General features: G+C 36.7%; 1 protein-coding gene across 3 annotated transcripts; it reads right to left on the bottom strand.

Annotated features, from left to right (window-relative positions):
- Positions 1-556: 556 nt before the first annotated feature.
- Positions 557-26,009, bottom strand: mcamb (melanoma cell adhesion molecule b). Of its 3 annotated transcripts, none has more exons than XM_079482199.1 (17): positions 25,866-26,009; positions 10,044-10,162; positions 8,013-8,259; positions 7,816-7,889; positions 7,655-7,742; positions 7,370-7,546; positions 6,592-6,719; positions 6,379-6,514; positions 6,192-6,304; positions 5,907-6,048; positions 5,693-5,820; positions 5,050-5,206; positions 4,887-4,931; positions 3,807-3,845; positions 2,895-3,021; positions 1,997-2,105; positions 557-1,865 (listed from the first exon to the last, which is right to left on the bottom strand). In XM_079482199.1, the coding sequence occupies exons 1-16, from the start codon at positions 25,921-25,923 to the stop codon at positions 1,997-1,999; spliced, it is 1,887 nt and encodes a 628-aa protein (XP_079338325.1). In that variant the 5' UTR covers positions 25,924-26,009; the 3' UTR covers positions 557-1,865. The 3 variants fall into 3 exon arrangements, with proteins under 3 accessions (XP_079338325.1, XP_079338326.1, XP_079338327.1); XM_079482200.1 differs by having other exon boundaries at positions 3,807-3,839; positions 25,866-25,994; XM_079482201.1 differs by lacking the exon at positions 3,807-3,845 and having other exon boundaries at positions 25,866-25,994.
- Between the last annotated feature and the right edge of the window lie 1,320 nt (positions 26,010-27,329).

The raw sequence follows: 27,329 nt of genomic DNA on the forward strand, positions 1-27,329 counted from the left end.
ATCCTTTTTGCACCTTTCATTCTGGTAATGGATGATAAAAGGTGCATGTAGTCGTATGAATGTCAAATATAAAAAATAATATCACCACGTGATTTTGTTTAAAGGGATAGTTCACCCAAAAATGAAAATTCTGTCGTTAACTCGCCCTCATATTTTGAAGAATGTCATTTACCAGCAACATCACCCATTCACTTTCACTAGATTTGTGTCCATACACTTGAAGTGAATGGGTGATGGTGCTGTTCGGTTACCAACATTTTTCAAAATATCTTTCGTGTTCTGCTGAGGAAAGTCCTACAGGTTTGAAAAGGAGTAAATGATGACAAACTTTTCATTTTTGGGTGAACTATCCCTGTAAGTATATCACTTATCGAAACATTTTAAAGTAGATATTGGAACAAAAATACTCTAAATTATGTAAAGTTATAATTATATATTATATTGATCATTTGTAGTTATTATGGTAAACGCTTATAGAACAAAGAATTTTAAAATTACAAACTTATCGACCTCTTAGCATAACAAGCTCTTTCAGTGTAATAATACCAAAACATCACAAAGTTAAGGCTTAAATAAAGCAGCCCTTTTTAATAGAAATACAAGGACGGTTTAAAAACAAGCTAATTCCACTGACACAAGAAAATGTAACAGCAGAGGAAATTTAAAAATGCAAAGAACCAAGATTAGCAGTATAAAGCAAGTTGTGTAGTAGTCTGCTTTGGTATGACTAACAATTAAAGATAAACTGCACACATTCTAGGGTGTATCTTATAATTCCTATTAATACTGCTTAAGATTTGAACTTAAGAACTATTATCAAAATATATCCATTGTGTTTCCGCTCTGTTGTACTTCTCAGATTTGTCAGCCAAACATACATACAATGAGAGGTGAAAGGAAAAAGACCTAATTGTTTTTAATGGAACACCTGCACCTCAGTGCACAATATTCACTTGCAGAACTTAAAAGCGAGAAGAGCGATCATGTAGGTGATTCTTCATTATTTACATTCAGTGCAAGTTGAGGACAGTAGGTCATTGTAGTAAAAAAATAAAGGCAATAGAGCCTCAGTCCTGGCTGCTCTACAGTACACTTTCATTTCTCTCGAATTGAACATTAGTCCAAACATAACTCTGCTTTTCTACCAATACCCTTTACAGAAACATAATTTGATATACTGTAGCTAATACAAATACACAAATAAAAGCAAGTGAGAGGTTACATGAGCCCAAGATTATAAATATTTGTAAAAACTTTGGTCTGAGGTTTTCCCTCGCTAATTTTATTATTTCTAGACCACTTTGTGTTGCTTATTTTTTCCAAAGAGGTCTATAGAAATTGCTCTCAGGCATTTTTGATCATTGGCAGGTGTGATGCTGATTTTCAGAACAGATAAAACGTTTACAGTGGGAAAGGTGGTTCAGTGCATGGACTATAACAAGAGGTGAGAGCAGGTTCAAAACAGGCCCATTGACAGCAAATATCAAATGAATCATTCAGGTACTTGATCAACACCCCACAACAGTTTTCCAAAAGCGTGCTGTTTTCAAAACAATGTTCAAGCCTTATCTTCCAAATGCTGTCCAGGCATTTTAAATAGCTAAATATGTACAGTAATACCTATATACACAGACTCTTGGTGTTTTCAGATAATGTTATGTGAATTCGGATTTTAGCAAGTCAAATACAAAATATGGGCAGAATTTGGGCCGTGCAACAAGAGAGAGGGATGAAAGTGGACACAGTATGTTGTGTGGTGAGGTCTTTGAGGACTCCGTTCTGAGAACTTCACCCTGAGTGTTGTAGGACACAAACTTTTTCCTCCATTCTTGTCCTCGCCAATGTGGTTTTGGTGCTTCAACTCACTAAATAAAATAATAAACAGCTTTAAAAACAATGGGTCTTTTGTGTGAATCCACCTCTTAGTGGACATTAAGAGATACATAACAATGCTCTTCAAAAACATTGCAACAATGTACAAACTTAGTGAAATAACCTATTCAGTGGGTGATTTTTTGTCCCCGTTTACTCCCTGTAAAAGCACGGCCTCTTCCGATTTGCCACTCTTCATCCCAATTTCATCTTTATTAGCATTTTCCTTTGTGCTAGAGAAAAAAACATTGTGGCATTAATGTCTTTTTGCATCATGATGGGATTTAGGCACATATTTGTATAATTTACATCTATCCAAACATTACTTTTGGTGTGGACGACACAAAGCCTTAAAAGGCATAGTTCACCCAAAAAAAAGAAAAGTTTTTCTTCATTTAGTGTCATTCCAAACCTGTATGAGTCATAAACTTTGTATTAGCACCTATTGTACTATTGCTCTTTTTTTGACATATCGCTTATTGCTCCCTGAAATCTTTGTAAGTCGCTTTGGATAAAAGCGTCTGCTAAATGACTGAATGAAAATGAACTGCAATTTAGGGTGAACTGTACCTTTATATCAATTGTTGAAGATGCAAAGTGTAAAGGTTGTATGAACCAAATACCACCAGTCGAATTGTTTAGGATTTTCAGAAAATGACTGGGAATATGACAAATGTGAAAATATTAATAATTTAAATATCACCGCTGACCTTCTGAAACCTCAGATGTCCAAATTTGATGATTTTTAGGAAATTGAAAAAATACTAGCCTACTTTATAAGTTACATATTTAAAAATGTTTGCATTACCCAGTAACAAACATAAAATAAGACTATTAATAATGATTTATGGCAACAACCAAAAAATCACTATATATGTAGATTAAAGGTTTCAGAAGGACAGCAGCGAAATGCAAATAATTAATACAGAGAGAAAATGACTATTCAGAGAAGCTAATTACGTCGTTGTTAAAAATATCACACACTTAACAGTAAAAAAATATTTTTCAAAACAAAAACATACAAATCCTGTTTTCCCGATCGCCCACAGGGCAGTCTTCCTTTCTTGTACAGGAAGTAGAGGAAACTGCCCAGGATGGCGAGTAGGAGGAGGCAGATGATGACAACCGCTATAATGACTCCACTACCACCTGTTTGAACAAAAATTAAATGCTGGTCAGGTTTCGTTTATCGCCTCCAATTTCAGCTGAAGTTCCAACCAAAGGTACTATCAGTCACGATTTCTTATACCAGTTACAGCCATTGATATATTCTGTCAGCAAAGTGCATTCTGATAGTGTGCCAGGCGTGAATGTAAAAGCAGAGATGACGATGTATGGTGTGACTTAACTTAAACAATACACTGAGATTTGTCGTCAACTTAACAAATGTTGTTACCCAGCTGTCTTAAAATGTTGAGTTTATTCATCGTAAAAATATAAGTTATTACGTGAACTTGATGCAAAATTGTTATGTTAACTAACGTTTTTCAATTTTTGAAAGATGAATTAACGAAAAATGTTAGGGCAGCCGGTTAACTTAATTTAACTTCAATTATCAACAAATCAATTTTACAGTGTAGTACCAGCAACCACCAGCCAAGGTCATGAGTTCAATTTCCAAGGATTGCGTGTACACATCAAGTGTTTACCTTGAATGTACAATAAGTTGCTTTAGATAGCATCTTCCAAATGCATCCACGCAAAGAGCAAAACCATGTAAATTGAACATACATATATGGCCATTGTTGAAGACTCCCAAGTCAAACCAGCTCAGTTACGAAACATGAAGGTTAACAGAAAATGATGGATTTTACACAGGCAGGCTACATGTGTGGTCTGTGGAAGAGCGTTCGTGTGAGCGAGGCAAGTGATGGTGGAGAGAAAGCAGTTAGGCTGGTCTTGGCCTCAGGCCTTGACAAAGTGGCAATACAAACCTTGTTGACGTTGTTTGGGTGGAACAGTACTTCCTGTTGCTAAGACAACAAGGGTTTGGGTTACCACACAGACACATCGTAGTAACATTCATATTGTTCCTGATACAACACACATTATCTCTCTGTCAGATAACTCCTTTCTTAGTCTCTGTTAACTAAGTTTTGTTTTGGGACATTATACTGTAGCTGCTTTTGTCTGCAAGATGTTGCTCATGTTTATTTTCCTAACAACACGTATAAACAGTATGTGTGATATGGGCTCTGAGATTAGGCACTAGAAAGGTCAGCTGATATCCCAAAGTGTGATGGTCTGGTTTATCTCATATGTGCCCTGATGCCGAGCTCTCGGCTCCCAGGAGGTCACAGACAGACTCTGCCAGGCCACATTTGAAGCCTGTATATGTCCTAATGTGAGTCCAGAGACCACAAGAGCAAACTTTCACCATCAGCTGCCGCCTTCTGTTACAGCTGTTTGGTGTTAAACACACACTCTGTGGCCGATGCCTTTAAGTGTAGGACAAAATAGATCACATCGGGATAAATAAACAACGGCGAGTAAAACAGCACTTCAGTCGCCCTCTCAAATGACCGTGTTATGTCACTTAGAAACGGCTGTTTGATAATCTCATGATTCTGTTGGATTCAAATAGAAGAACAGTGTCTCATGACTACTCATATTTTTGCACACATTTGAACTTCTCATGAAGAGTTCTGCCTTATTGACAACATGTGCGTATGCATATGAAATCTTAAACTTGTTCCAATGTTGATGAGTTGAGAGTATTTTAAATGACAGGCTGCGTATCCAAGGTTAGTAATTTGCATAATATGTATCCCCTATATTTATATATGAGGGCTTTTCACAACAGCACCAGAGGAACTAGTCAAGAGAAGCATAAAATAACTTCAAGGTTTTGAGGTCAGAAACGGAAGCTGTTTGAGGTTCAGAATGTTCTTAGATTTTTCCTTTAGTACATAAAGCTTTCGACTTAGCGAATTAAACGCTGTGTCACTTTTTTGCAATCTTGAAAGTATATTGAAATATCGAAGCACTTTTGGGTACAGAGTTAAAAGACAGACCTTTCGTGTTGGGGGCTGTTGTCGTAGTCGTAGGTCCTCGTGTAACTGCATGAAAGAAAAAATTGTGACAAAGATTAACATGTGAAAGTAAACTGTTTAAGTTATATAAGACCAAGTATATTTTTAAGAGTTTATTTTTAAGAGAATTCTGAATTTATCTTACAGGTTGTAACTTCACGAGAGGCGTTGATCATCCCAAGCTCATTGAAGGCGGTGCAGCTGGCTGTGAATTCAGAGTTGGCTTTGACAGAGATGATGCTGAGAACACCAAAACTCTGCTCATGGTTCACCACATTCGATTCATTGAGAGGCTCGCCAGTCTATACAATAGTTTGTCACCGATAATATGATTAGGTTAAAAGTTAAATGGGATTCTAACATTGTAACTTTTAAATGGCTAATCTTTAAAGGGATAGTTCACAGAAAAAGGAAAATGAATGAATTACTCAACCTCGAGTTGTTCCAAACCTGTATAAATGTCTTTGTTCGGTTGAACACGGACAAAGATATTTGGAAGAATGTTAGCAACTGACAGTTCTGAGGAATCATTGACTGTCATAGTAGGGAAAATAATTGTATACTTCTTTGGTTTGTTGAACACAAAGTAAGACGTTTTGAGGACACTTTTGAATACTATTTTAATTTGTTCTACTATGGTAGTCAGTGGCGCCTCAGAAAAGATTGCTAAAAAAAATTTGCTAAGCCGAACATAGTTATTGGATAACTAAAGAGTGAGTAATTCATGACAACATTTTCATTTTGGGTGAACTATCCCTTTAAGCAATCAGAGATAGATGCAAGCATACCTGTCTGTCATTGAGTTTCCAGGTGATGTTGGGTATGGGATACCCTTGTGCAAAGCAGGTCAAGTTAACAGAATGGTCAGCCTCATTCATTGGACTGACAACTATCTCCCTTGTGATCTGTGGATTTGCTAAAGTTCAAGGATTTAGAGGTTATTAGGCAGTGAAGTAAACTCACACGTCACAGATATCCTGATTGACACACACAGAGTCATACCTCGCACATTGATATGCAAAGATGTCTGTTTCTGCAGCTCTGGCAGGGAAATGACTCTGACTTTACATAGGTACATCCCCACTGTGTGTGAGGAGGCATTGTGTAACTTTAAAACATGTCCCTCTGACACATGTACTCCATCCTGCATAGAAACAGTTAAATAAATACACAAGCCATTTGAGCAACGGAGATTTACACTACTGAAAAGGTTCTTGATCTTGGTCGGGACTTTGAGGAGATCTGGTCTTGACTCCAAATCAAACAACACTGATGGTGGTGTTTTACCTTATACCATTCTGTGTGTGTGGACAGAGAAGCCAAAGCATTACAGGTCAATGTCAGATCTTCCCCCTGGTCCAGGATCCGCTTCTTTGGTGTCACCACAATTTCATCCAGATCTAAGAAGGGTGGCGTTGGTCAGTAGGATGAAAATAGCTGACTTAAAAGCAAATGCAAAGTGACGTGTTCTTACAGTGTATCTTTATATCGATGGATTCCTCAACCTCCGTAAATGTGTCGAGGTTTAATATCCGACACACATACATTCCACTGTTTGAACGCTTGACCTCTTCTAAAATCAGCAGTTCTTTTTCTGATGAAAGCTCGTTCTGGAATGAACAAACAAGAGCTGTTGCTGAATCCTGCATGTTTGTTCAGAGGTTAGAGTGAATAAAATATATATTACCTTGTTATGCAAGAAAGTAAAAAGGGGCTGTGGGTTTCCATTTCCTTTACATCTGATCTGCACAGTGTCACCTTCTTTTAAAAGCTTTTCGGACGGATTTACCCACATTGTAACCTCTGTTGTGGGGTCTGCAATAATGAAATGCAAGTTTAAAACAATGCACGGTAAAATGTTTGTCAACGTGAAACATCATAGACAACCCATTTTGTCAGTAATGTAACACAAATGTCACCCTGGACCGCAAAACCAGTCATAAGTAGCAGGGGTACAATTGTGGCAATTGCCAAAAATACATAGTGTGTCTCAAAATGATGCCAAAAATCTATTCGGATATTAAGTAAAGATCATGTTCCATGAAGATATTCTGTACATTTCTTACCGTAAATATATCTAAACTTATTTTTGTGAGTGGTTTTGCGGTCCAGGGTGACATTTGTGTAACATTACTGACAAAATGGGTTGTCTATGATGTTTCACGTTGACAAACATTTTACCGTCCATTGTTTTAAACTTGCACTCTTTGGGAATTTCCCACTTTTTGGGAATCTTTGTAAAGCTTAGAATTTACACTTTCGGGTTCATCAGCTCTCCAGAACATCATTACAGCGGGAAGGCAATAGAGAGCATTGAAACAAAAATTATATTTTTTTATATACTGTCCCTTTAAGAAAGATGAATTTCGATTTTGCATTGGGCATTATGAAGCTAGCAGATTGTTAATTATGATTTTTATCCAAACACGTTATAGAAGATTTAGGCTGAAAGTGTGTTGACTTACAAAAAACTGTAATGTTGATACGATCGGACTCCATCATTCTTTTTTCACCAGGTGTGAAGTAATTGACCTCACAGTAGAACTTAGCATGCTCATCTTCCCTCACAACTTTTAGATGAAGCTCACTGTAGACTGTGAGCAAGCCGCTAGGATTTTTCGTCACGCTTCCTATGATCTTAACTGAAGAAGAAGCAGAGAGTTTGTTATAGTCCATTACAATTCCATTCAAAACACACAATCACATAGAAAAAAAATCACATCATAAATGGTTTTGGGTTTTGCATTTACCATCATTTGAGGACAGGAGAGGGAATCTGTCCCTGTACCAGGTGATGTTGGGGCTGGGGTACACATTGTCCACTTTGCAGACCGCAAGCTGAGTATAGAAACACAATGATTGTACCAAGTTCCTGAAACTTAAATTTCCAAAAAAAGATTTTGACCTTTACCTTTATAATCTTTTCTTCATTAACAGGAATTCCATTGTGTGTACCAGCAGCAATCACAGGAAAAGATGGCGCATCTACAGAACAAAAAGGTTAGGTAAATTAGGTTTTTTAGAATAGGATGACAATAGGTAGGAAGTATTGCTTTTCTCTGCCTGTTAGAGTGCACGGCTTCTTTAAATGCACCCATTTGTACTTACTAAAGACTTGTAGCTGAGTGTGTCCTTCACCGTGGTCAGCCAAGTGGTTATCTTTCACCATGCAGCTGATCTCAGACTCATCGCTCAGTTGTACTTTATCGATAGTCAGAATGATGGTTCCCCGGGACTCACTGGGGTTATAAGAATGAGTGAAGTTGATCCGGCCCGTGTCGCCATTGTAATCTACCTGCCCAAGTTCACCTTCAATATGGAAAAGTACTTTGCTTTGCTCTTTGCCTGGCAATTTCTGTGCAAAGTAAACATGCTGATGTTAGGATTATACAGTTTACTGATGGATGAAATTTAGAAGAAATGCCCCGGTGTGTGTATATATATACAGACGTGGAAAATAGTAAGAGAGCATTTCAAATCTTTATTTAATCAGCATTTCTAGATGTATTGTGGTCATTTCAGTCCAGTGTCTGTTGAACTTCAAACCGTAAAGTCATCCAACAGCAATGTGAAAGACTGACAGCATGACAAGACACATGAAAACTGATAAAAATCAAGGTTATCACATTAAAAAAATAAATACATGTAGAAATATTACTGTTGTATTGCCTAAAAGTGAGTTTGAGCTTGTTTTTATTGCAGTATTTGATGTATTTTCTGTTATTTTGACCTATTTCTCCACAAATTTTTACATTTACGTTTATGCATTTGGCAGAGGCTTTTATCCAAAGTGACTTATATTGCATTGTCCAAAAAAGCTCTCTAACCCTCTCCTCTCAACAGGTAGTGGTCTAGCTTTTGTTGAAACAAGTAACTTTGTATTAGCACCTATTGTACTATTGCTCTTTGTATGACATGTTGCTTATTGCTCCCCGAACTCTTTGTAAGTCAGTTTGGATAAAAGCGTCTGCTAAATGACTAAATGTAAATGTAATTGACTTAATGCACTATACATTTTCTGACTATATGCAATCCCCTGGGATGGAACCCATGAACTTGGCATTGCTATCGCCCTGCTCTAACCACTGAGCCACTGGAAAGCTTTTTATTTTATTTAGTAGATTTAGAAAAACTAAAAATGGCTTTGAATTTATCTCTCCTTTTTTCCGCAGCTGTATATACAGAATATATAGGTATATATGAAGAGTTTGGTTCCAAAATGAGATAACCATGTTTTTTATTGTGTGATCATGTTTTTCTTGTGTTTTATAGACGCCTTTACTGTTAGTAAACATTGTGACATGTTGTATTACTAACAAAGTAAGCTAGCATACCCTATGCGTTCAAAAGTTAACGCTACGTGAAAAATAACCTTGTTCCACAATTTCTGATTTGGGCATAAGTGGGATATTTTAAAACACAAATCATAATCCACACCATCAAAAGACTGTTGTTTTTTAATCTGAAGTCTTATGAAGTGAAACAAGCTCATTTTTGATGATCATTTCTGTTCAGCCCGCTCGTTTTATTGTTTTTAACTACAGCTGTCATCACTGTTTTTGTTTGGCATTGGCAGCAGGTATGTGTTCAAATATCAAATTGGAGATTGTATTCTGTCAATTGTGACACCAAACACCACAGCAAGATGATATTTGATACTTCTTATGTAGCCGAATCTGTGCTGGTTTGTATTGGCCGCCTCCAGTTTTCCCTTTGTTTTGCCTCCAGTTAATGCCGTGACGTAAGCGTGATATCGGCCGTAAAGGGGACTATTGTGTTAGTTAGCTGTATTTTTGTTATCATGGCTTGAATCAAAACAAACCAACTACCGATTGATATAAATTGGAATGCACAAAAAAACATGATTTTTGAAAAATGTAGTTAACTCATTTGGGAACCAAACTCTTCATATATATATAGGCTACAGTTTAAGTGTCCAATGGTGTGACAGCAACAATTGAAGAAAAAAACTTTTGATTAAGATAAATTGGTGTTTTATATGACAAATGTGTGAATAATGTAAAGTAATATTTTATTAAGAGTTTGTTTACTACATTAATGATGTCACACCATTGGACACATTGTACTTTTTTGTTAACTACCCATATGACTTCACATACATATGTGCATACATCTTACCTTAGACCACGTTATTATCATGGCCTTCTCATTCATATTGTATATACAGGGGATGCTGGTCTGGTTGTTTAAAAAAACCTCCACCCTGTCCTCCATGCTCACCTCTACCAAGGCCCATGCTGAAAACACATAAACACACCAGGTTATTAATGGCCTTGTATACGTTATAACATCTTTTGTAGTTGAAATAAAAAGGGTTAGAGAGATCAGTTTGTTCATGACGGCTCGCTCTGAAAGCCCTCCAAATCTTTTCCAAAAAACTAATTTCATTCAAAATTCCAGACATTGAGATCAAAATGAGCTGAGCACCTTCAAGGCCCATAACAGGGCATTGGCATGATCACTTCTGATTGGACGACTTCTGTTCCCGAATCAAATGCCTGATCTAGTGGGTACAAAGCCGAGAGAAGCGCTAGACGAGATTATGAGTGGAATTCACTCAACCCACCAGTGTCCACATTAATGTGTAGCATTCCCGAGCATTACGCCTCAAGAGGAAGAAAGACTGGATTGATCAAGGGAATAGTAACCTACTGTTCCAAAGTGACCGGCCAGAAATGAGCTCTTCTCTCCCTTAAAACATCTTATAGCTTCATAAATCTTAAGAAAAGACAGTAAAAACACCTTCCTATGTTAAAGACGCTGTAGCATCTGTTTGTTTTTTGTATGTTAAATTGTTGCTAAACATTTTAAACAATAGACTTGCATTTCCGATTGATTTTTGCCCCAATGCTTATCTAAAGATGTTCAAATATATTGTAAATAGCCTCCTGCTTGTGGACCTGCTGGCACTACAAGAGGATAATTGAGTATGAAGAAAGCTTTTACATTACAGAAATCTGATTAGTTTACTGCAACAAAGGCGTTTCCGGTGCATTAGCGACATCAGCTGAAGACCGACGCTCTTTGTTGTGGCCATCAAACCTCCGGCTTATTCATTCAGGCCAACATATCTCCGAACAGCCAAAAAGTAACACTCTAATTCTGATTCTTAAGGCTTATGGGGCATTTTCAGACAAACTGAAGTCATCTTCATCATTACCATTAAATTATACGTCTTAATACAGACTGTATGAGGTTCTGAATGAACTGGAGAACAGATATCAATATGCATACAGTAGAAAACATCTGTATTTGGTCTCCCAGCTTGAACAAACTACAAATGCTTAAAAACTCTCTAAAATGAGTAAACCAGACCAGGGTGGGACTCCAGCTAAGACAAAAAAAACATTTTAATCAGGAAATGGATCTGCAAGTTCTGTATAGACATCCAGAATGGACCATCATCAAAACTATTCTAAATCACTATGTGTATTCATGTAAGCTTATGCATTAATAATGAATGAATGAAATAATGCTGATGAATAGAACTGTACAGTGTTACCCAATTAAATATTAAAAACATAAGGAACATATGGTGTGCTGAAATATCCTGACCACCACAAAAATAATCTACAGACAGTTAGCAACCATGCTGATGCTGAACATCATAACAAGCCCGAATTACAGTTAAAGTGACTCACTCCAATGTCACTCTTTTTAAATAAGGAAAAGAATGGCCAAAAAAGGAAGAGAGCTCGTAAGGCATAAGGCTGACTGCCTGGTGTTGAGTTTAAATGAATAACAAATGTAATATCAGAGCACCTTAACAGAATAACAATGTAAACTGATAAAACTTTACTGATGGATAAAGACTATTTTCCTGCCTTTCAAAAGGTCTGATTAATAAATGCATACACACTATCCAACAAAGTCGTGAGACATATCTCATTTGAGTCCAATGCCATGCAGCTGTGCTGTATCTTTACCAACACACTAAAAACACACACACACACACAATGAAAAACACCCCAACAGATCAAAGAGAAAGGCAGAGGCTCAAATTAAGAGTGCTATTTTTCCTCAGACAATGGGGCGCATTTGGCAACCCAGTCTACACTGACTGCACAGCTGCTGGCTGGAGATCTCAGTTGTATGAATGAATGAAACGCAAACACACAATAACTTATTTGTCGCATTTTGTTTTGTATACATTTTAATGCATAGTTACAAGATAACTTTGCATGTGTGTATGTGGCCTAATTAAATTAATCAAGTGTATTTGGTCACATACACATTACGCAGACATCTTTATGCAACTTCATGACTCAGGTTTACATTCTGTTAGTATGTGCGCTCTCTGGGAGTTGAACCCCATGACTTTGCCGCTACTACCTTGATGCTTTATTGTTGAAAAAAGTTTATTTTTTACCTTGTTTTCATAGTCTGATAAACATTTTAAACTCAGAGGATCAGTGAAATTGTGATTTTTCATGACATAAACTTTTTTAATGTACATTTCTCTGAATTGCAGTGGACATGTACATACATGTATGTGTTCCCAGCTTAGAAAAACATAGAACCCTGACCATAGAAAATGTATTGGATTAAAGGGTTATAGTGGGAATTGTACTTGTTTTAATGGAAACTAATAATTGTGTCTCAACTGGTATGTGAAAAAAAACAATATACTGCTTTCCTGTAGCTCAGTGGGTTCGATCCCAGGGGATTGCACATACTTAGAAACAAATTTAAAGGTAATTGCAATGTAAGTAACTTTGGATAAAAGCTTCTGCCAAATACATACATGTAAATGTACACTAACTAACCCTCTCTCTCTTTGTCAGGTAGTAGTCTAGCTTTTGTTGAAACTAGTAACTCTGTATTAGCACCTATTGAACTGTTGCTTCTTCATGACATATCGCTTATTGCTCCTTGAAACTCTTTGTAAGTCGCTTTGGATAAAAGCATCTGCTAAATGACTAAATGTAAATGTGATGGATTCTATTGGAGGGGTTTTATCTGGCAGATGAATCCTATTGGAATAAAGCCCAAAACAAACAGGAATTTTGTAATGGTTTTAATTTAAAAAGCTAATGGTTCAATTCAATGGAAAGCAAAATTTCTATGATGGCTTCTACTGGGATTCTATTGGGGTTTTTTTCAGCAGTGTTGAGACACACTCGTGCTCAATGGAATCTTTGAACTCAGTTTGGATCTTTACCAGCTCAGTTATGATATGACAAGCATTGTGTCACTCAGAAATGTGCCATCTAAGGATCGAGCTATGACCTTACAGACCTTACAGAAATCCCTAATGGCATTTGAAGTCGGCCAAACATAACTGGGGCCAGATCAGGATCTTCTTCCCTAAATAATTCTTAACATGCAAAACCCCTAAGTATGACTCTGAATCAATCTCACTCTCTTTACAATCCATGGCCTTGAAAAACCAACACAACTGTGAGTTTCAGTGCCACCATAATCTTAATGGATGATGCACCTGTTTTTCAATTGTCTTATGTTAAATGGAACATGTCAAATGCAGTCCATATGTGGGTAAGTTGAAGTACTGAATCCAGCATCTGCTAAAAGCCCTGCTGTATAAGCTACCAAATACTTTAAAAGAAATGACATCTAATGGTTGGACAAACTTGGTTTACATATCACAGTCATACAGACATTTGTTTAATAACTAATGCCGCACAAATTGTTTTTATTAGGGTTGTTTATTTGGCCTCACAGATAATGGAATGTGTGACTTGTAGTCAGCAGGTTTAGAGATTCTGCTGCCAAGGGAGATATTTGGGACAACACACAGGATAATGATTGTACCTACAGCAGGCCTTTCATGAAGGCTAATGTCCATTGAGCGTGCCGGCACGACCTACTTCATCTCATCTAAGAATAACAGCACTGTATCAGGTGTTTGGCATTTGTGTGAAAATGTTCCAGTGAGGTTACATGCAATGGCTAAACATACATATTTGTTACTTAAAACAGAACACTATAAAGTGCTCTTTTGCTTTCTTAAACGATGCAATTGGAAGAGCTGACTAAAACGTCCAGTGTATGAAATTTAGTACCATCTAGCAGTGATGTTGCAAATTGCAGTCAATGGCTTACTCCACCCCTCACCCCTCTTTTTCGAAGCCCTACAGTGGCTGACACGGCACTAAGATGTCGTCACGTTTATTAACGTTTGTCCATTTAGGGCTACTGTAGAAACGACATGGCGATTCCATGTAAGGGGACCTGCGGTGTATGTAGACAGAAATAGCTCATTCTAAGGTAATAAAAACAAAACGCTTCATTATGCAAGGTCTATACACCATGAAGACATAGTTATGTTTATTATATTATATTGCATTTCTGTCAATAGATTCTTCAAAAATGTACAATCTTTGAAATACAATCTGTACCAATTTGTATTTCGTTTGATTTTGCACTAGAATTTAAGACTACTTTCAATATTGCAATCTACACAATCTGTACATTTACATTAAGTCATTTAGCAGATTATTTTATCCAAAGTGACTTACAAAGAAAGGGAAAACAATAGAAGCAATTTGCTACTTATTAGCTTACAACAGTATACGAAGCAGAAAATGTTTTTTGGGGGGGATAGGAAAGTAGAAAAGAAGTTGAAGACTGTACTAATGGGTCAGATGCTGACGGAAGAGATTCTTAAAGAGGACCAAATAGATTCTTGTAAATCTATTTATAACAATAACAATGCAAATCAAAACATGACCATGGCGAATGTAAATCTAAAAAATGTTTATTCATGAGCGTATCACTTGCACTACCCTTTTTGTTAAAAGCAGTCCAGCCGTTACAAGTATCCCAGTCAGATCTCTTAAATCTACCCAGTTTCTCCATCAACACATAATGATCTGATGTCAGTCTTCTCTTCCATCAGTTCACCAGACAGCAGGTGTGCAGTGAAGATGAGGGTTTCGTCCCATTAAAGGCCAAGTGTCCTGCACTTCTCTGCATCCCAACTAATTACTGCCCTGACCCGAGCCTTGAACTCTCTCTTTAAAAGGCATTAATGGCTTCTGAATGGAGTCCCTGTACTTTAGCATATAGGCTAGTGAATGACACGGACAAACTGTTGGAAAGACTTAAGAAGAGAAGCCTGAGATACGTGCCAATACAGAATGCATTACAGTCTTTCATGCTATCTCAAGAAAGGATCTTTAAAAGCAGTTTAATGGCAATGAGGACATAATTTACAATTATTTACAATCCCGAAGTCTTACAATGAAAAAGTGCAAATATACTGTTTCCTCACAAGCAGTGGAGAGTTTTGACAATGTTTTATTATTTCTCTCAAGAGGAGAGCTAATACATACGGAGACAGCTGTTAAACTCTCTCACACACTCCCAGTCACATACACCAGTGACCTACAGACCGGCCTGATGACAAGTCAGCCTGTTACCCCCAAGCTTTTGACTTTACGGTCTGCTTGCAAACATAAAAAACAAAGCATATTTTAACAGTGATCTCTGTGGACCCTTCCCCACGCCCCCTCCCATGAGCCCCCACTTCCCCTCCATTTCTTTTTCCCACGTTTGATGCAAAAAAACCCAGTGGGTCTACTGCATGTTTAAGGGAAGCAAAAATAGCTGTCGATTTCTGGAGTATGGGAACAACCAGCGGGACATTATTTATGCTTTTCCTAATTGTGATGTCAGAGAGTTCCATGACTGGCTCTGAGAAGTATGAAACATGCGATGATGATCTCTCATTGGTGGAACAGATCTCTAAAGATAGCCAGTAACTCTGGAAGCAATAGCTGGTGCCAGAGTGATGGAGCGCCGGAGTGCAGCTCATTCCTTTTTTGGTGCACTGGAAAGTGGCATGAAGCAGAGTTCAGCATTACAAATCTCCATGTGTGCCAAATGACCCGCATCTTCCATGTGACATGCGAGTTTATGTGACCCTGCCTGTGAAAGGATTTTATTTTCTACATAAAATCATGTAAAGAACGTTCCGTAAGAATATAACATTGATGTCTTTAATATTGATTGAGCAAGGCCATGTCAAAGACCTAAATCAATGTTAAGGAAGAAAGCTTTTGGTGTTTTTATACAAAATAATACCTTTTAGTGTCAATAGATCATTCATTTTAGTATTTAAAAGCTTTAATTTCAGTGTTATGTACAAAACTTGAATATTCTATTTTATACTATCTATAATAAAATCCATAATTTACAGTGATAAACACACATTACCTATATCCGATATTTTTATAGCTATGACTCCTTTGATGCTCCAAAGCGCAATTTGATTCTGAGACTTTAGACTAGATTTCACGAAAAGGGTCATATATGGGATTGCTTGATTCAACACATAAAATAGGTGTGTAGGTCAAATATCCTTTCATCTTCAACAATGGAATGCAGACAAGCTGGGAAAGTGGAAGTATAATGTTCTGAAAGCCAGAATAATCTTAACAAAAGCGTAGCACACATTTCAAAGCAATGTGCCCCTTAAGTTCTTCATAAGAGTCCTATCGTCATAAAACATTTAATAATAACTAATTTTAAAAGTTACAGTATGAATAATGCTGTCAAGATTATTAAATAATTGTATCATCGCGATTGTTTGACCTCATCGCAATGGTTTCACATCTCTATAGAAGACACAAGGGGAAGCTGTAGTGTAGTGTCGATATTTTACTAAAGTATCGTAAAACTGGTAAAATGTACCACCACAAAACCATCACTTTAAAAAAACTACAAAACATAAACCATAAAAATAACCTGCAGTACAATTATAATAATTCATATTATTTAAACTAATTTCAGTGTAAAAACAGCCTGCCAAAATTTTATTTACATAGAAGTCAAATTTTATTGTAACCTTGCAAGTGAGAAAACAAACAGATTTTTATTTAGTCTGTGTGTCTTAAAGACCTGCTTTAAAACAGAAGCTTTTCTAAGACTGATAACATTTTAGTGGTGGCTTCATTCGCCCCTGATCAATTTATTCAATTTACAAGTATTTGGCGTTTGTATTATTGACACTTAAAAGCTTACATCTTGAACATATGATAAGCCCGTTTTTTTTCCAATGTATTTCCAAGAAAAAAAAAACATAGTCTTATATTCAGAACAATATGGTCATTTAAACGCTAAATCAAAAAGACATCTTAAGACATATTTATGTATATTATATTGCATTTCTGTCAATAGATGCTCCAAAAAATTACACACTGCACCTTTAAGAGACTTGAAAACTGGGATTTCTTTCATAATTATTCAAATTGTTTACAAAATACAAGTTGTTTCAATGTGAGTCCACTCCAAAGTGTGATCTATGAGTAAATCCCTGTCTGTGTAAACACAAACCCACAGTTTACTTCTAGAAAGTCTTAGTGACCTACAGTAACGCAACGCTGCAAGATCAGATGAGAGAGACCGAGATCTCGCCAAGCTATTCTCAGTAGTACAGCATAATGCCTGAAGATTATAATTGAATGCTCAGCCATCCTACGTATAGTAATATTGTTAGCAGACCTTTACAAATGTCTCAAATCAGAGGGTTTTATGACATCACTCCATGAACCAGACAATGATTACATGCTGAAGTAAATTTGAACAATTTTCAACAGACTACTCTTGCCAAAAATTCATTGACTCAACAACCAAAGACCGTTCACTGTCGAATGGATGAAGTCTATGAGCTGTTGTTTGGACACACAGAGGCCTTACAATGCACAGATTGGTGTTTCAGGAAACACATCAATTATTAAGCTGCAAAAAGGAGGAGAGAGAAAAAGGCGCCCATCCCTTATCAACAACATCAGCTCTCTTAGGAACATCCACCCCATGTTTACTAGATAAAAGCTTAAGGCTAAAGGCTTCAAAGCTCAAGTCATGTTTAGTACCTACAGTAGTTTACTTCATTGATGCAAATGGATCCACTGCAACACTGTAAAAGGTTTCCCTTGAGGCTCCAGTAAGAAGATGCAATCAAACGCAGCCTTAAATGTAATGTTTGAAGAATAGATCAGGGAATTCTTATTTATCTCGAGAAGAACAGATGTGTATCGTGTTTACATGTTGACAGCCGAGTTCACTACTTTCCATTTCTATCTGACAACATATCTCTGATCCGAGCTCAACACTTTGGCCACGAATGTAAACGCATTGATCTGTGTTTGATCATCTCAACCAGTTCAACAAAGCAACATTAGCCTAACCAGGGCGGGGTCATGGGTTTCCCTTACAAAACAAAAATATATGGGAATATACTGGAAAATATAATGCAATATATTAAATAATATATTACTGTATATATGAAATATTAAATTGCCATGTATTGGAACCAACTGATGACATAATCCTTATGTAAGTATGAAAAACCCTTATGTATTATTCTAAATGAAGAGTTTGGTTCCAAAATGAGATATGAGATAGCATAAATAAATAAAAAACTGCAGTTTGCTTGACATTAATTGAAATGCACAATAAGACACATGAGTTATCTCATTTTGGAACCAAACTCTTCAAATGTTGTACAATGTATTATTCTATATTTATTTAAAATACATATTAAATTATTTAATATAAAGCAAAATATATTTTCTTTGTGTAAAATACATTTAAGGATATCGTGAGATGGATACAGCAAACACGTTAATGGTTTTAGGTGTACTGCAAAAAAATGTAAAGCTGTCAGTGAATAAGGAATTAAATATGATGCGTGAAGAATAACTTAGAAGGATTAGTGATGGTATGTTACACTGGTAAAGAGTTACACTTATGGCAGGGGTCCAGTATGAGGTTCACTGTGGAGGACAGACAAGAGAATCTAGTTGGGGGAGTAGGAAACAGTGAGAGAAGTCTCTTAGGAATGCCTGGCATCTCTGGCCAACATGATGGTTTGGATAAGATGACGATTATGGGGCACCGTCAGTCCCGCAATCCTGGCACACCACAATTCAAGCTCTGTCATCAGCCACTAGGTCCACAAGTGTCCATTTCACTCACGAGTGGGAAAGGAGGCACCGCTTGACAGAGATTAGGCACGCCTGCACCAGACCAGCATCAATGCAGAAGTCTTGTCTACAGAATGACAAAACTATTTCACAGGTCATGAATCCTTAACTGAGAACACTGAGGGATCTATATAACTCTGGTAAAAAAGGTTAATGGGTTAGGGGTCTCATTACACTGAAGCGTAAATGCCCTCTGGTCTTATAATGTACTAAAATGTTTTAAGATTTGACTTAAGTCCTAAACTGTTCTTAAACTGCACCCTTCCCATAATGAAATATGTCTCAGATATCTAATTTATTTTCTCCTTGACATCAATGAGATTAAATCCAAACCAAATGGAAACTTTTGCCTAAATCTGGTGCATCTCTCCTGAGATCTGGAGAAACCAAGAGATCTCATCTCAAGAAATCTCTTGCATCAGCAGTCAACATTGTTGAGGGTTTTAATATAAATACAAGCATCTCTGCTTAAATGTAAACATTTATAATGAGTGACTATCAAAACAGACCTGCGACCCCTGTTCTGATAAACACTTTTCTAGTTCATTTACAGTTTCTAGTCCAAGTCAAAGTACATCATCACCTTTAATCTTGCTGCCAAAGAATCCTCTGATACAATTTTGTTATCCATATCTGCTGCCAGATGCTGGCATGATCCCATTTCTATATTTAGTTTAGATGCGGAGACACATGTTCATGTGCACATTATAAAGGCGTTCCAGTCTGAAATCCTCCTCAGCTGTGTTTGTGAAGCACACTCCCCATCCTTCTCACCATCTCACTAATACAGTTAATCTGTCTGAGACATCTATGTAACTACTGTATGTACAACCAAATTCACATCACATTAAACTTAACTTAAAACATGGTCACAACTGTGCTTGCAAATATAAGGTTATTCATGGTAAAGTGTGTTTAATGTTTACTGCAGATTCATTCCTGTTTTCCTGTTTGGCTAAACGGTTCTGACATGTCAAGATCAGGATCAAGATTAAAAGATTACTTTGATCACTGACTCTGTTTCACACCAAAAATCATGGCATGTCCTTTTTTACAGTTAATTTGAATGTGTTTTTGAATCAGCAAACATAGCTCAATGTACCTGCATTATATGAACACTTGGTATTCACAGACTCAAAAAAGTAAAAATAAAAGAGTTCTAAGCTAATGCCATTATCAGAACCATTATTGAGTGTATTAAGGACTACTATTGCATACTTCATATGATGTATTTTTAAACGACACAAACTTAAAACAGCAAAACAATATAAAACATTGCATATTATTCTAGAGAATAAACATCGCCTTCAGCGGGTTCTTCTCCTTTAGACTTCACTGTCTTTCCTCGGGGTTATGAAATTTGAACATATCCTTTATGTGATTGTTAGCAATTGGACATACAGTTTCACATTTTTAAAGGCTATTGAAAGACATCATTTCTTTCCATCCCAACCATCTCCACAAGATGATCCAGAGCTCTGTTCAAGAGCCCATGCTTGAAAAATAGGTTAAAAACACCAGAAAATCAAGCTGATAACAATTCCGGTTCAAATTGAGCATGAAACCATAACTGATCAAACCTGACCACTGACAGTAAATATACAAAAATGAAAAGATACAAAAATTTGTCATTTTGTGGCTGTATGCATTCTGTTTTAGGCCACCCAAGTGTCAAAACGCAGACAGAAGTGGCATGAAGCGACTGATTTGACACCACATCTGCTTGTTATTGATTGGAAAAGATCCATTAAAACAACTCTCATAGAAGTCCATAAATCATGTCATGAAGAAATGCCTGAACTGTGAGCCGTCCATTATAACACACCAAAAACTGCCATAAACTGACTTGTCCTTGAGCAGATAAGCAAATCCATTTAAATATACATGCGCCACCATACATAACAATTATCCATCAGACTTTACATGCTAGTTCTAATACTGTATCAGAAAGACGTAGCACAACATGAATGCTTCTGTATTGAGGTAATGCAGATGGGGAGCAGAATGTTAGAAGCAGTTACATTATGGCACAGGGCCAAAAGTGAGCAGATTGAAGTTCCTCTGAGTTCTTCTGCATAGCCTCCAGACCTCCAGAACAAGAGCTGCATTCAGCCCTACGGAGTTCCCCGAGGGCAATCCTGTGGGTCCAACCATTTTCGTAAATTGCTGAATTCAGTCTCTCACCAGACTGTTTCCTCTAACCAATACAGCATATATGTTCTGGAGGATGAATTAAACGACATCATCTTTAGACTGAATCCTCACAGGAAGTCTAGCCATCTAAGGAACAGTCCTCATACAAACTGAAAGGTATAATTCTATAAAGCAACATCTGTTTCTAATAGATCTGTAGCATACCAATATCATGGCAACATACTGTATTGTGAACATGGTTTTACAAATTGTGTAATCATACACTCCCCGATTGTCTTATTAAAACAATCAAGCGAATCAATGATTCATAAGTGAATCAGGACGGCAGAGGTTGAGTCAGTTACTCAGAGAATGGATGTGCGTTTATGGCTCAATGCTTAGCAGGAGCCTCAATCAGATCAGAAATCAGAAGGTTATGAGAATTAACCTCCCCAGAGATTCCAGGTCAACATCTTTAGCTGCACTGCAAATAAAAAACATTCTTGATCGCAATGTTTGTCTTGTTTTTCAAAAAAACGTTTTCAGACTAAATAAGAAAATGAAAACATCACAGGACAACCTTCATTCAGACACCTGGCAATTCTTCCCAAACACACTGTCTTATCTGTATGTGTTAGAAGCGCACCATACAGACAAATGAAGTGTGGCACAAGCGACTTCTCTTTCTAAACTCCACCGTAGCTGTACTCATGTGACTTCTGTCATTTGGTGTACTGGCTAGAGCTAAATAACTGCTGCTAATAATAATATATTCTGGAAAGCTCTCCACACACAGCTCATATGACAAACTCCAGCAGCACAGACTGTGACACTTTCACTGCCGGTAAAAGTTGTCTCCAGATTACCATAGTGTAGTTAGTCATGTACAGTTCCTGTTTAAAACTTTATGGTGGATCTCTTTTTTTTAAACTTGCAATAAAGCAGACGTTTATCATTTTGCAGTATTCACTCTCTTTGTCTCACACATCTGATCCCAATGTTTATGGTCTTTCTAAAATTGACCCGAAAATGAATTCTGTCATCATTTACTCGCCCTCTTGTCATTTCAAACCTGTATGACTTTCTTTCTTCTGCAGAACACAAAGGAAGATATTTTGAAGACCCCATTCACTTTGCATTGGTTTTGTGTCTATACAATAGAAGTGAATGGGTGCCAGCACTGGTTACCAACATTTTTCAAAATATCTTCTTTATAGTGTTCTGCAGAATTTTAATTTTTGGGTGAACTATCCCTTTACATTTTAAAAGAAGGCGACTAATTTCAATACATGTGTCTACTCATCAAAATTGCAAAATATAGGAAATAGACTTTCCTCTAATCTCTAAACTCTCAAAAGGTTTATATAACATGTGTTTAATAAGGGTGCAGAGCTTTTTCCAACAGGAGAGATCTGGAGTCTGTCTTCCTAACCATAACAATACTGCATTATCCAGACATATATTTATAAAACACTGATAGACACAGAATATCATAAGAAAGGAGCAGGTTTCATCTTCTGTTATAAGGACAGATATTCAGAGTTTAGATATGGATTTATATCGGAAAAGCAATTCATAAGGCCCTAACATGCAAATTATTCCTGGAAACGGAGTGGCAGGAGGCCACACTGGAGAGGCTCTAGATCTGAGCGTAGACAGAGAGCTGGATAAAGGGGAAATGACTCTGAGTTGTGCACAGTGATTATATCCTAATGGAAGGTCAGCTGCAATCTATCACTGAGAGCGCTGATTATCATGTGACCTGTGAGGTGACCACTGCTTGTGTTGGAATTCCTTTCTGATTTGTCACGGCACAAGATTCAACTGTGTGATCTAAAAATGGGAAGTCAAACACTGAAATTAAAAAAAGAACAAAGCAGCTATAAGTATGCATTGTGGCATGAATAAATAATATTTTTATCTTTATGGTATTACACAAAGTCAACTGTTCTCCTCACCAAACTTGTAAAAACAATTAAAGGGATAGTTCAACCAAAAACTAAAGTTCTGTCATCATTTACTCACCCATGAGTTGTTCACCATTCTTCAAAATATATTTTTTGTGCTCGACAGAACAAAGAAACTTACAAATATAAAACCTTAAGCATTTTTTATGGAAGTCAATGGTGGCCTAGATCTTTTTGGTTACAAGCATTCTTCCAAATATCTGTCTTTGCGTTCATCGGAAAAAAATTATGTAAACAGATATGGAACAATTTATGACAACATTTTCGTTTTTGAGTGAATTATCTATGAATATGTGTGAGAAATTCTCAACAAAGCTTTTTTGAATGTAGCTTTCTATCAGCATAACTGTTAATACATTAGAGAAATTATGGTAGAGAAAGAAATAACTTTCTTTAATTTCCATAACGTTCACTTCACTAGTGTCTTTTACCAATAACCCACATAAACCAGCATCAGTGTTAATCTCAACAGTGGTGAGGATTGGAATGGATTGGAAAATACTGACAAAGTTATATAAACATTTTTATCAGGAACAGACTTTTTGAAGTCTGACATATTTCAACAGTAGCCCTACTATGAAGTGGACTTCCTCACTTACTTTGGACAATTAACATATCTGTTCTACTTTATTGCGTAAGACCCCGATGTAAATGCACAATAAACCTCATCTTTGAGAGACTGGACAAAGAGTGTAACCTTTAACCCTAAATTACATAGCATCAAGAAAGGCACTTTGTTTATTCCTCTGGTAAATTGTTTATGACCCAGTGAGGGAAGCATCTCTTTATACCCTGCACATGAAACCATCTCCACTCACAGAAGCTTTGTATAATTTTGTAACTTCAAGCATGCCACGTTGAAGCCAGTCAAAATCTGTACACCAAGACAGCTGCACAAGACTTAAAAAGCACTAAATGACATTTCACCACACCATAATGCCAGAAAAAGTTCACATATAAACATGGAACTTGGAAGTGTGCCCTCCAATCGAGTGGCAAAAATCTGAGCAATAAAAGAGCTGAAGTATATAGTGAGATTATATTTTACAGTGTAGCGTAATATATATATATATATATATATATATATATATATATTATTTTTTCTGATATTATTATATATTTGCTAATATATATAAATGTTTTCCTCTTTTTCCCCGTGCTCTAAAATTATTGCATAATGTTTATCCTGTGTATCTTTGAATTTATATCTTTTTAGTTTAGATTTTATTATTGCGTGTATCATCATTTATTCCATTTGTATTACTATTTTATCCCTTGTATATAAGTAAAGTTAGTTAAGGAGCATGTATATATTTGACTCATTTCAGGGTCTTGACAAACTTTAAATAAACAACAAACAAACAAAACATAGTGTTTTGTCTCCACTACTGGGCTCAGTTCAAGCCGGAATTGTAACTCTACAATGCCTCTAACTAGGGCTGCATTTTCCAGATAGAAATCAATAATAGGTTATGATGACCTAATAGTGCCGTTAAAATGCAGTAAACACAATAAGTGCTGTGCATAGAACAACCAGAAATACACCAGGGACAGACCTGGGAAACTGTATACAAACAAAATCTGATTCACAGAAACAGATTTAATTCATTTATCCTCTTATCTATGATGGCTTTGATTGTTTCTTCTGGAAAAGCAATGGATAAATTACCTGTTTTATCTAACTCAGTTTGTATATTCATTGATTTATCTAACTCAAACCCGCCATCATTTGTGTCTATAAATATGAGACTACGTTTAAAACTATACAGAAGGATGTGAACCCAATGATCTAAATCAGAGATAATACAAAATATGTGTAGGACAGGAAACCAGCTAATCCGGAGAAGAACACCACACCACAACAGGAGATTAGTACAATAAGGAGAATATGAATGGCTCTCAACAGAAGAGGATGTGATTACGATAAAGAATAAGAAACGAAGAAAGTGCAAGGAAGTTTGCCCCAGATGGGTAGATAAAAGGAAGAATGGAAATAATGTCACACTTTGAACTCATACTTCAGTCAGCAGATGCTTGGGAACAAAGAAAATGCCATTTGTGAGGATGTACTGTATCCTTTCAAATCCACCCTCGCTTCCAACTATACAAAAAATGTATGTCACTGCAACATTAAAAGCAGTGTTTCAAACTACAATCCAGCGCCTAAATACAGATAATCTTGTGATACTTAAAATTATGATCTAACCATAGTCTCGAGGTCTGTGAATAGATGACACAGACCTCTTTTTACTTTTGACTTAAACTCATGAGGAAGATAAGACTTTCTAATATGGACACACGTTATTTCAGAAATCGTACATATTTACACCACAAATACAGAAATTTGTGAACTTTAAAAACTGGGTTTATTTTTGCATATGGGGTACTTGTATGGTTACATGTAGCTTAATCCATTCATTAAACTTTCAGATCCTGACTACTGTAAAATCAATAAATTAGCATTCACGCATTTGGCAGAAGCAAATGATTTTGTATTATACTATTAATTCGTATCAGAGAATCCCCGGGATAGAACCCATGACCTTGTCACTGCTAGCGCCATGCTTAACCACTGATGTACTTGAAAGCATATGTTATCTATATTATATAAATTACTCTGTGGTTAAAACACAAATTGACATAAAAAAAAGTTACAAGAATTATTTCTTTGCATTCGACTACAACACATTTTAACTGTTTAGACCTCAGATGCAACATGAATTGTGTTAACCTGTACGGTGCAAAAGCATTAAATGCGTGACCTCGTGAATTTCTCACGAATGAAGAAACGCGCATCAACGTCAAACTCATAACAACAAGACCTCTCCATAAACTTTCCTCGTGTCTATTAATACCTGACACTGGCGTGCTGAATGAAATCTTCGACTTACTTTTACAAGTGAGGACGTGAAGTCCAGCGACCAGCAGAGCGACATAACGGGGATCCATGCCTGTCCGCGCTCGAGCCTTGCGTTTGATGCGTGCGCGAACGCCACAGAGTCTGTTGATGAGCACAGAGAGGGCAGATGTTCGCAGAGACCGCGCGTAAAGTGCGCACGGATCTGGAGGAGGGGCCTTGTGGGCTGCGCCCTACACGCCTTCCAAAGCGAATGCACTTTCAATATGGATACAATGTAGTAGAGAACATGCATCATATAGATGCATGTATCATAATGTAAATGTATCATTAAGAGTACTAAACATAAAGTAAGATTTTCATTATGAAGTCATACTGTATATCAGATATGGAGCTGTGCTTGACTGATGATTATTTTGAGAACGCAACGGGGCCATGGAGGCTGAAGCATTCCAGTCAGAGCTTTCTATATTTATCAAGGGTCATTATACATTTTATTGTTCCTTATAATGAGGCTTTTAGTCGGCTTATACATTTGACTTTATTTGAGAGGACCAGCCTCAGTGGATGGAAAACAGATTCGGTTAGCTCGTAATACGGTCATCTTTCCAATTGACTCCAACTGAGAACTAATTACAAGGGATGTGTGTTTGAAAATAGGCTGAAGATTTCCCGTGAGACTATAAAGTCTAGAATCGGTTTGACTTCAAATCCCGAGGTTTCAAGCACAGTGCTTAATATGATCAAATCAGGGTGATATGTAGGTGGGTCATTGGCTGTAGGCTGTGAGTATGATGACAGCTGTGTTCAGGAGGCCTCAGGTAATGTTTGCTCACCTGGAGAACAACATAAGTGAGGCAATGTTCTAGTGACTACAAATTCAGACGATCACATATTATCCATATCAGCATGATGTTAAATGAGAGGTTTCTCTGTATAACGGAGGTTTACAAATTTGTTAGGTTACAATTATATTTTTATAAAAATACATTCTTTATTTTGATACTACTGTGCCTTGTATTGTCCCTTACAGTAGATCAGAATGTCTACACTGTGTAAATGTTACTGTGTTAGACAAAAATTTGACAAATAATTATATAGTATTTAGTTTTACACACACCTGACGTAAAAAAAACATGATTGACATTTTATTTACAGATGTTGATATATTATGACGGTTCTCACTTTAGGGGTTTCTGTCATCATTTATTCAACCTCATGTCAAAACCTGTAAATGACACTTTCTTGTTTTAAGAAATGTCACAGCAGTTTTGTGTTCGTACAATGGAAGTCAACGTGGGCTTCCATTAAATTTCTATTCAAGAAACTAAATAAATGATGAGGGAATTTATTTTTCTCTTTATATCTTTAAAAACCTAAAGATAAAATGAGTTTGTTTCGTAAATCTAGGAAGGATTGAAGCTAAAGAGGAAACAGACTATTATACAGTAGGCCCCACAAATACTGTATATTCTGTTTATGTTCCCTGGATGTCAAG

This window comes from Barbatula barbatula (genome assembly GCF_947034865.1).
Source record: "Barbatula barbatula genome assembly, chromosome: 19".
Classification (NCBI taxonomy): domain Eukaryota; kingdom Metazoa; phylum Chordata; class Actinopteri; order Cypriniformes; family Nemacheilidae; genus Barbatula; species Barbatula barbatula.

Bases quoted from the DNA above. Each gene is read 5' to 3' on its own strand.
- mcamb (XM_079482199.1), bottom strand. From the start codon at position 25,923: ATGGATCCCCGTTATGTCGCTCTGCTGGTCGCTGGACTTCACGTCCTC. The intron at 7,547-7,654 runs GTAAATGCAAAA...CTTCTTCTTCAG, and splicing joins TCTCCTGTCCTCAAATGATG to TTAAGATCATAGGAAGCGTG. The intron at 3,846-4,886 runs GTCTGTCTTTTA...TTGTTGTCTTAG, and splicing joins AACAGCCCCCAACACGAAAG to CAACAGGAAGTACTGTTCCA.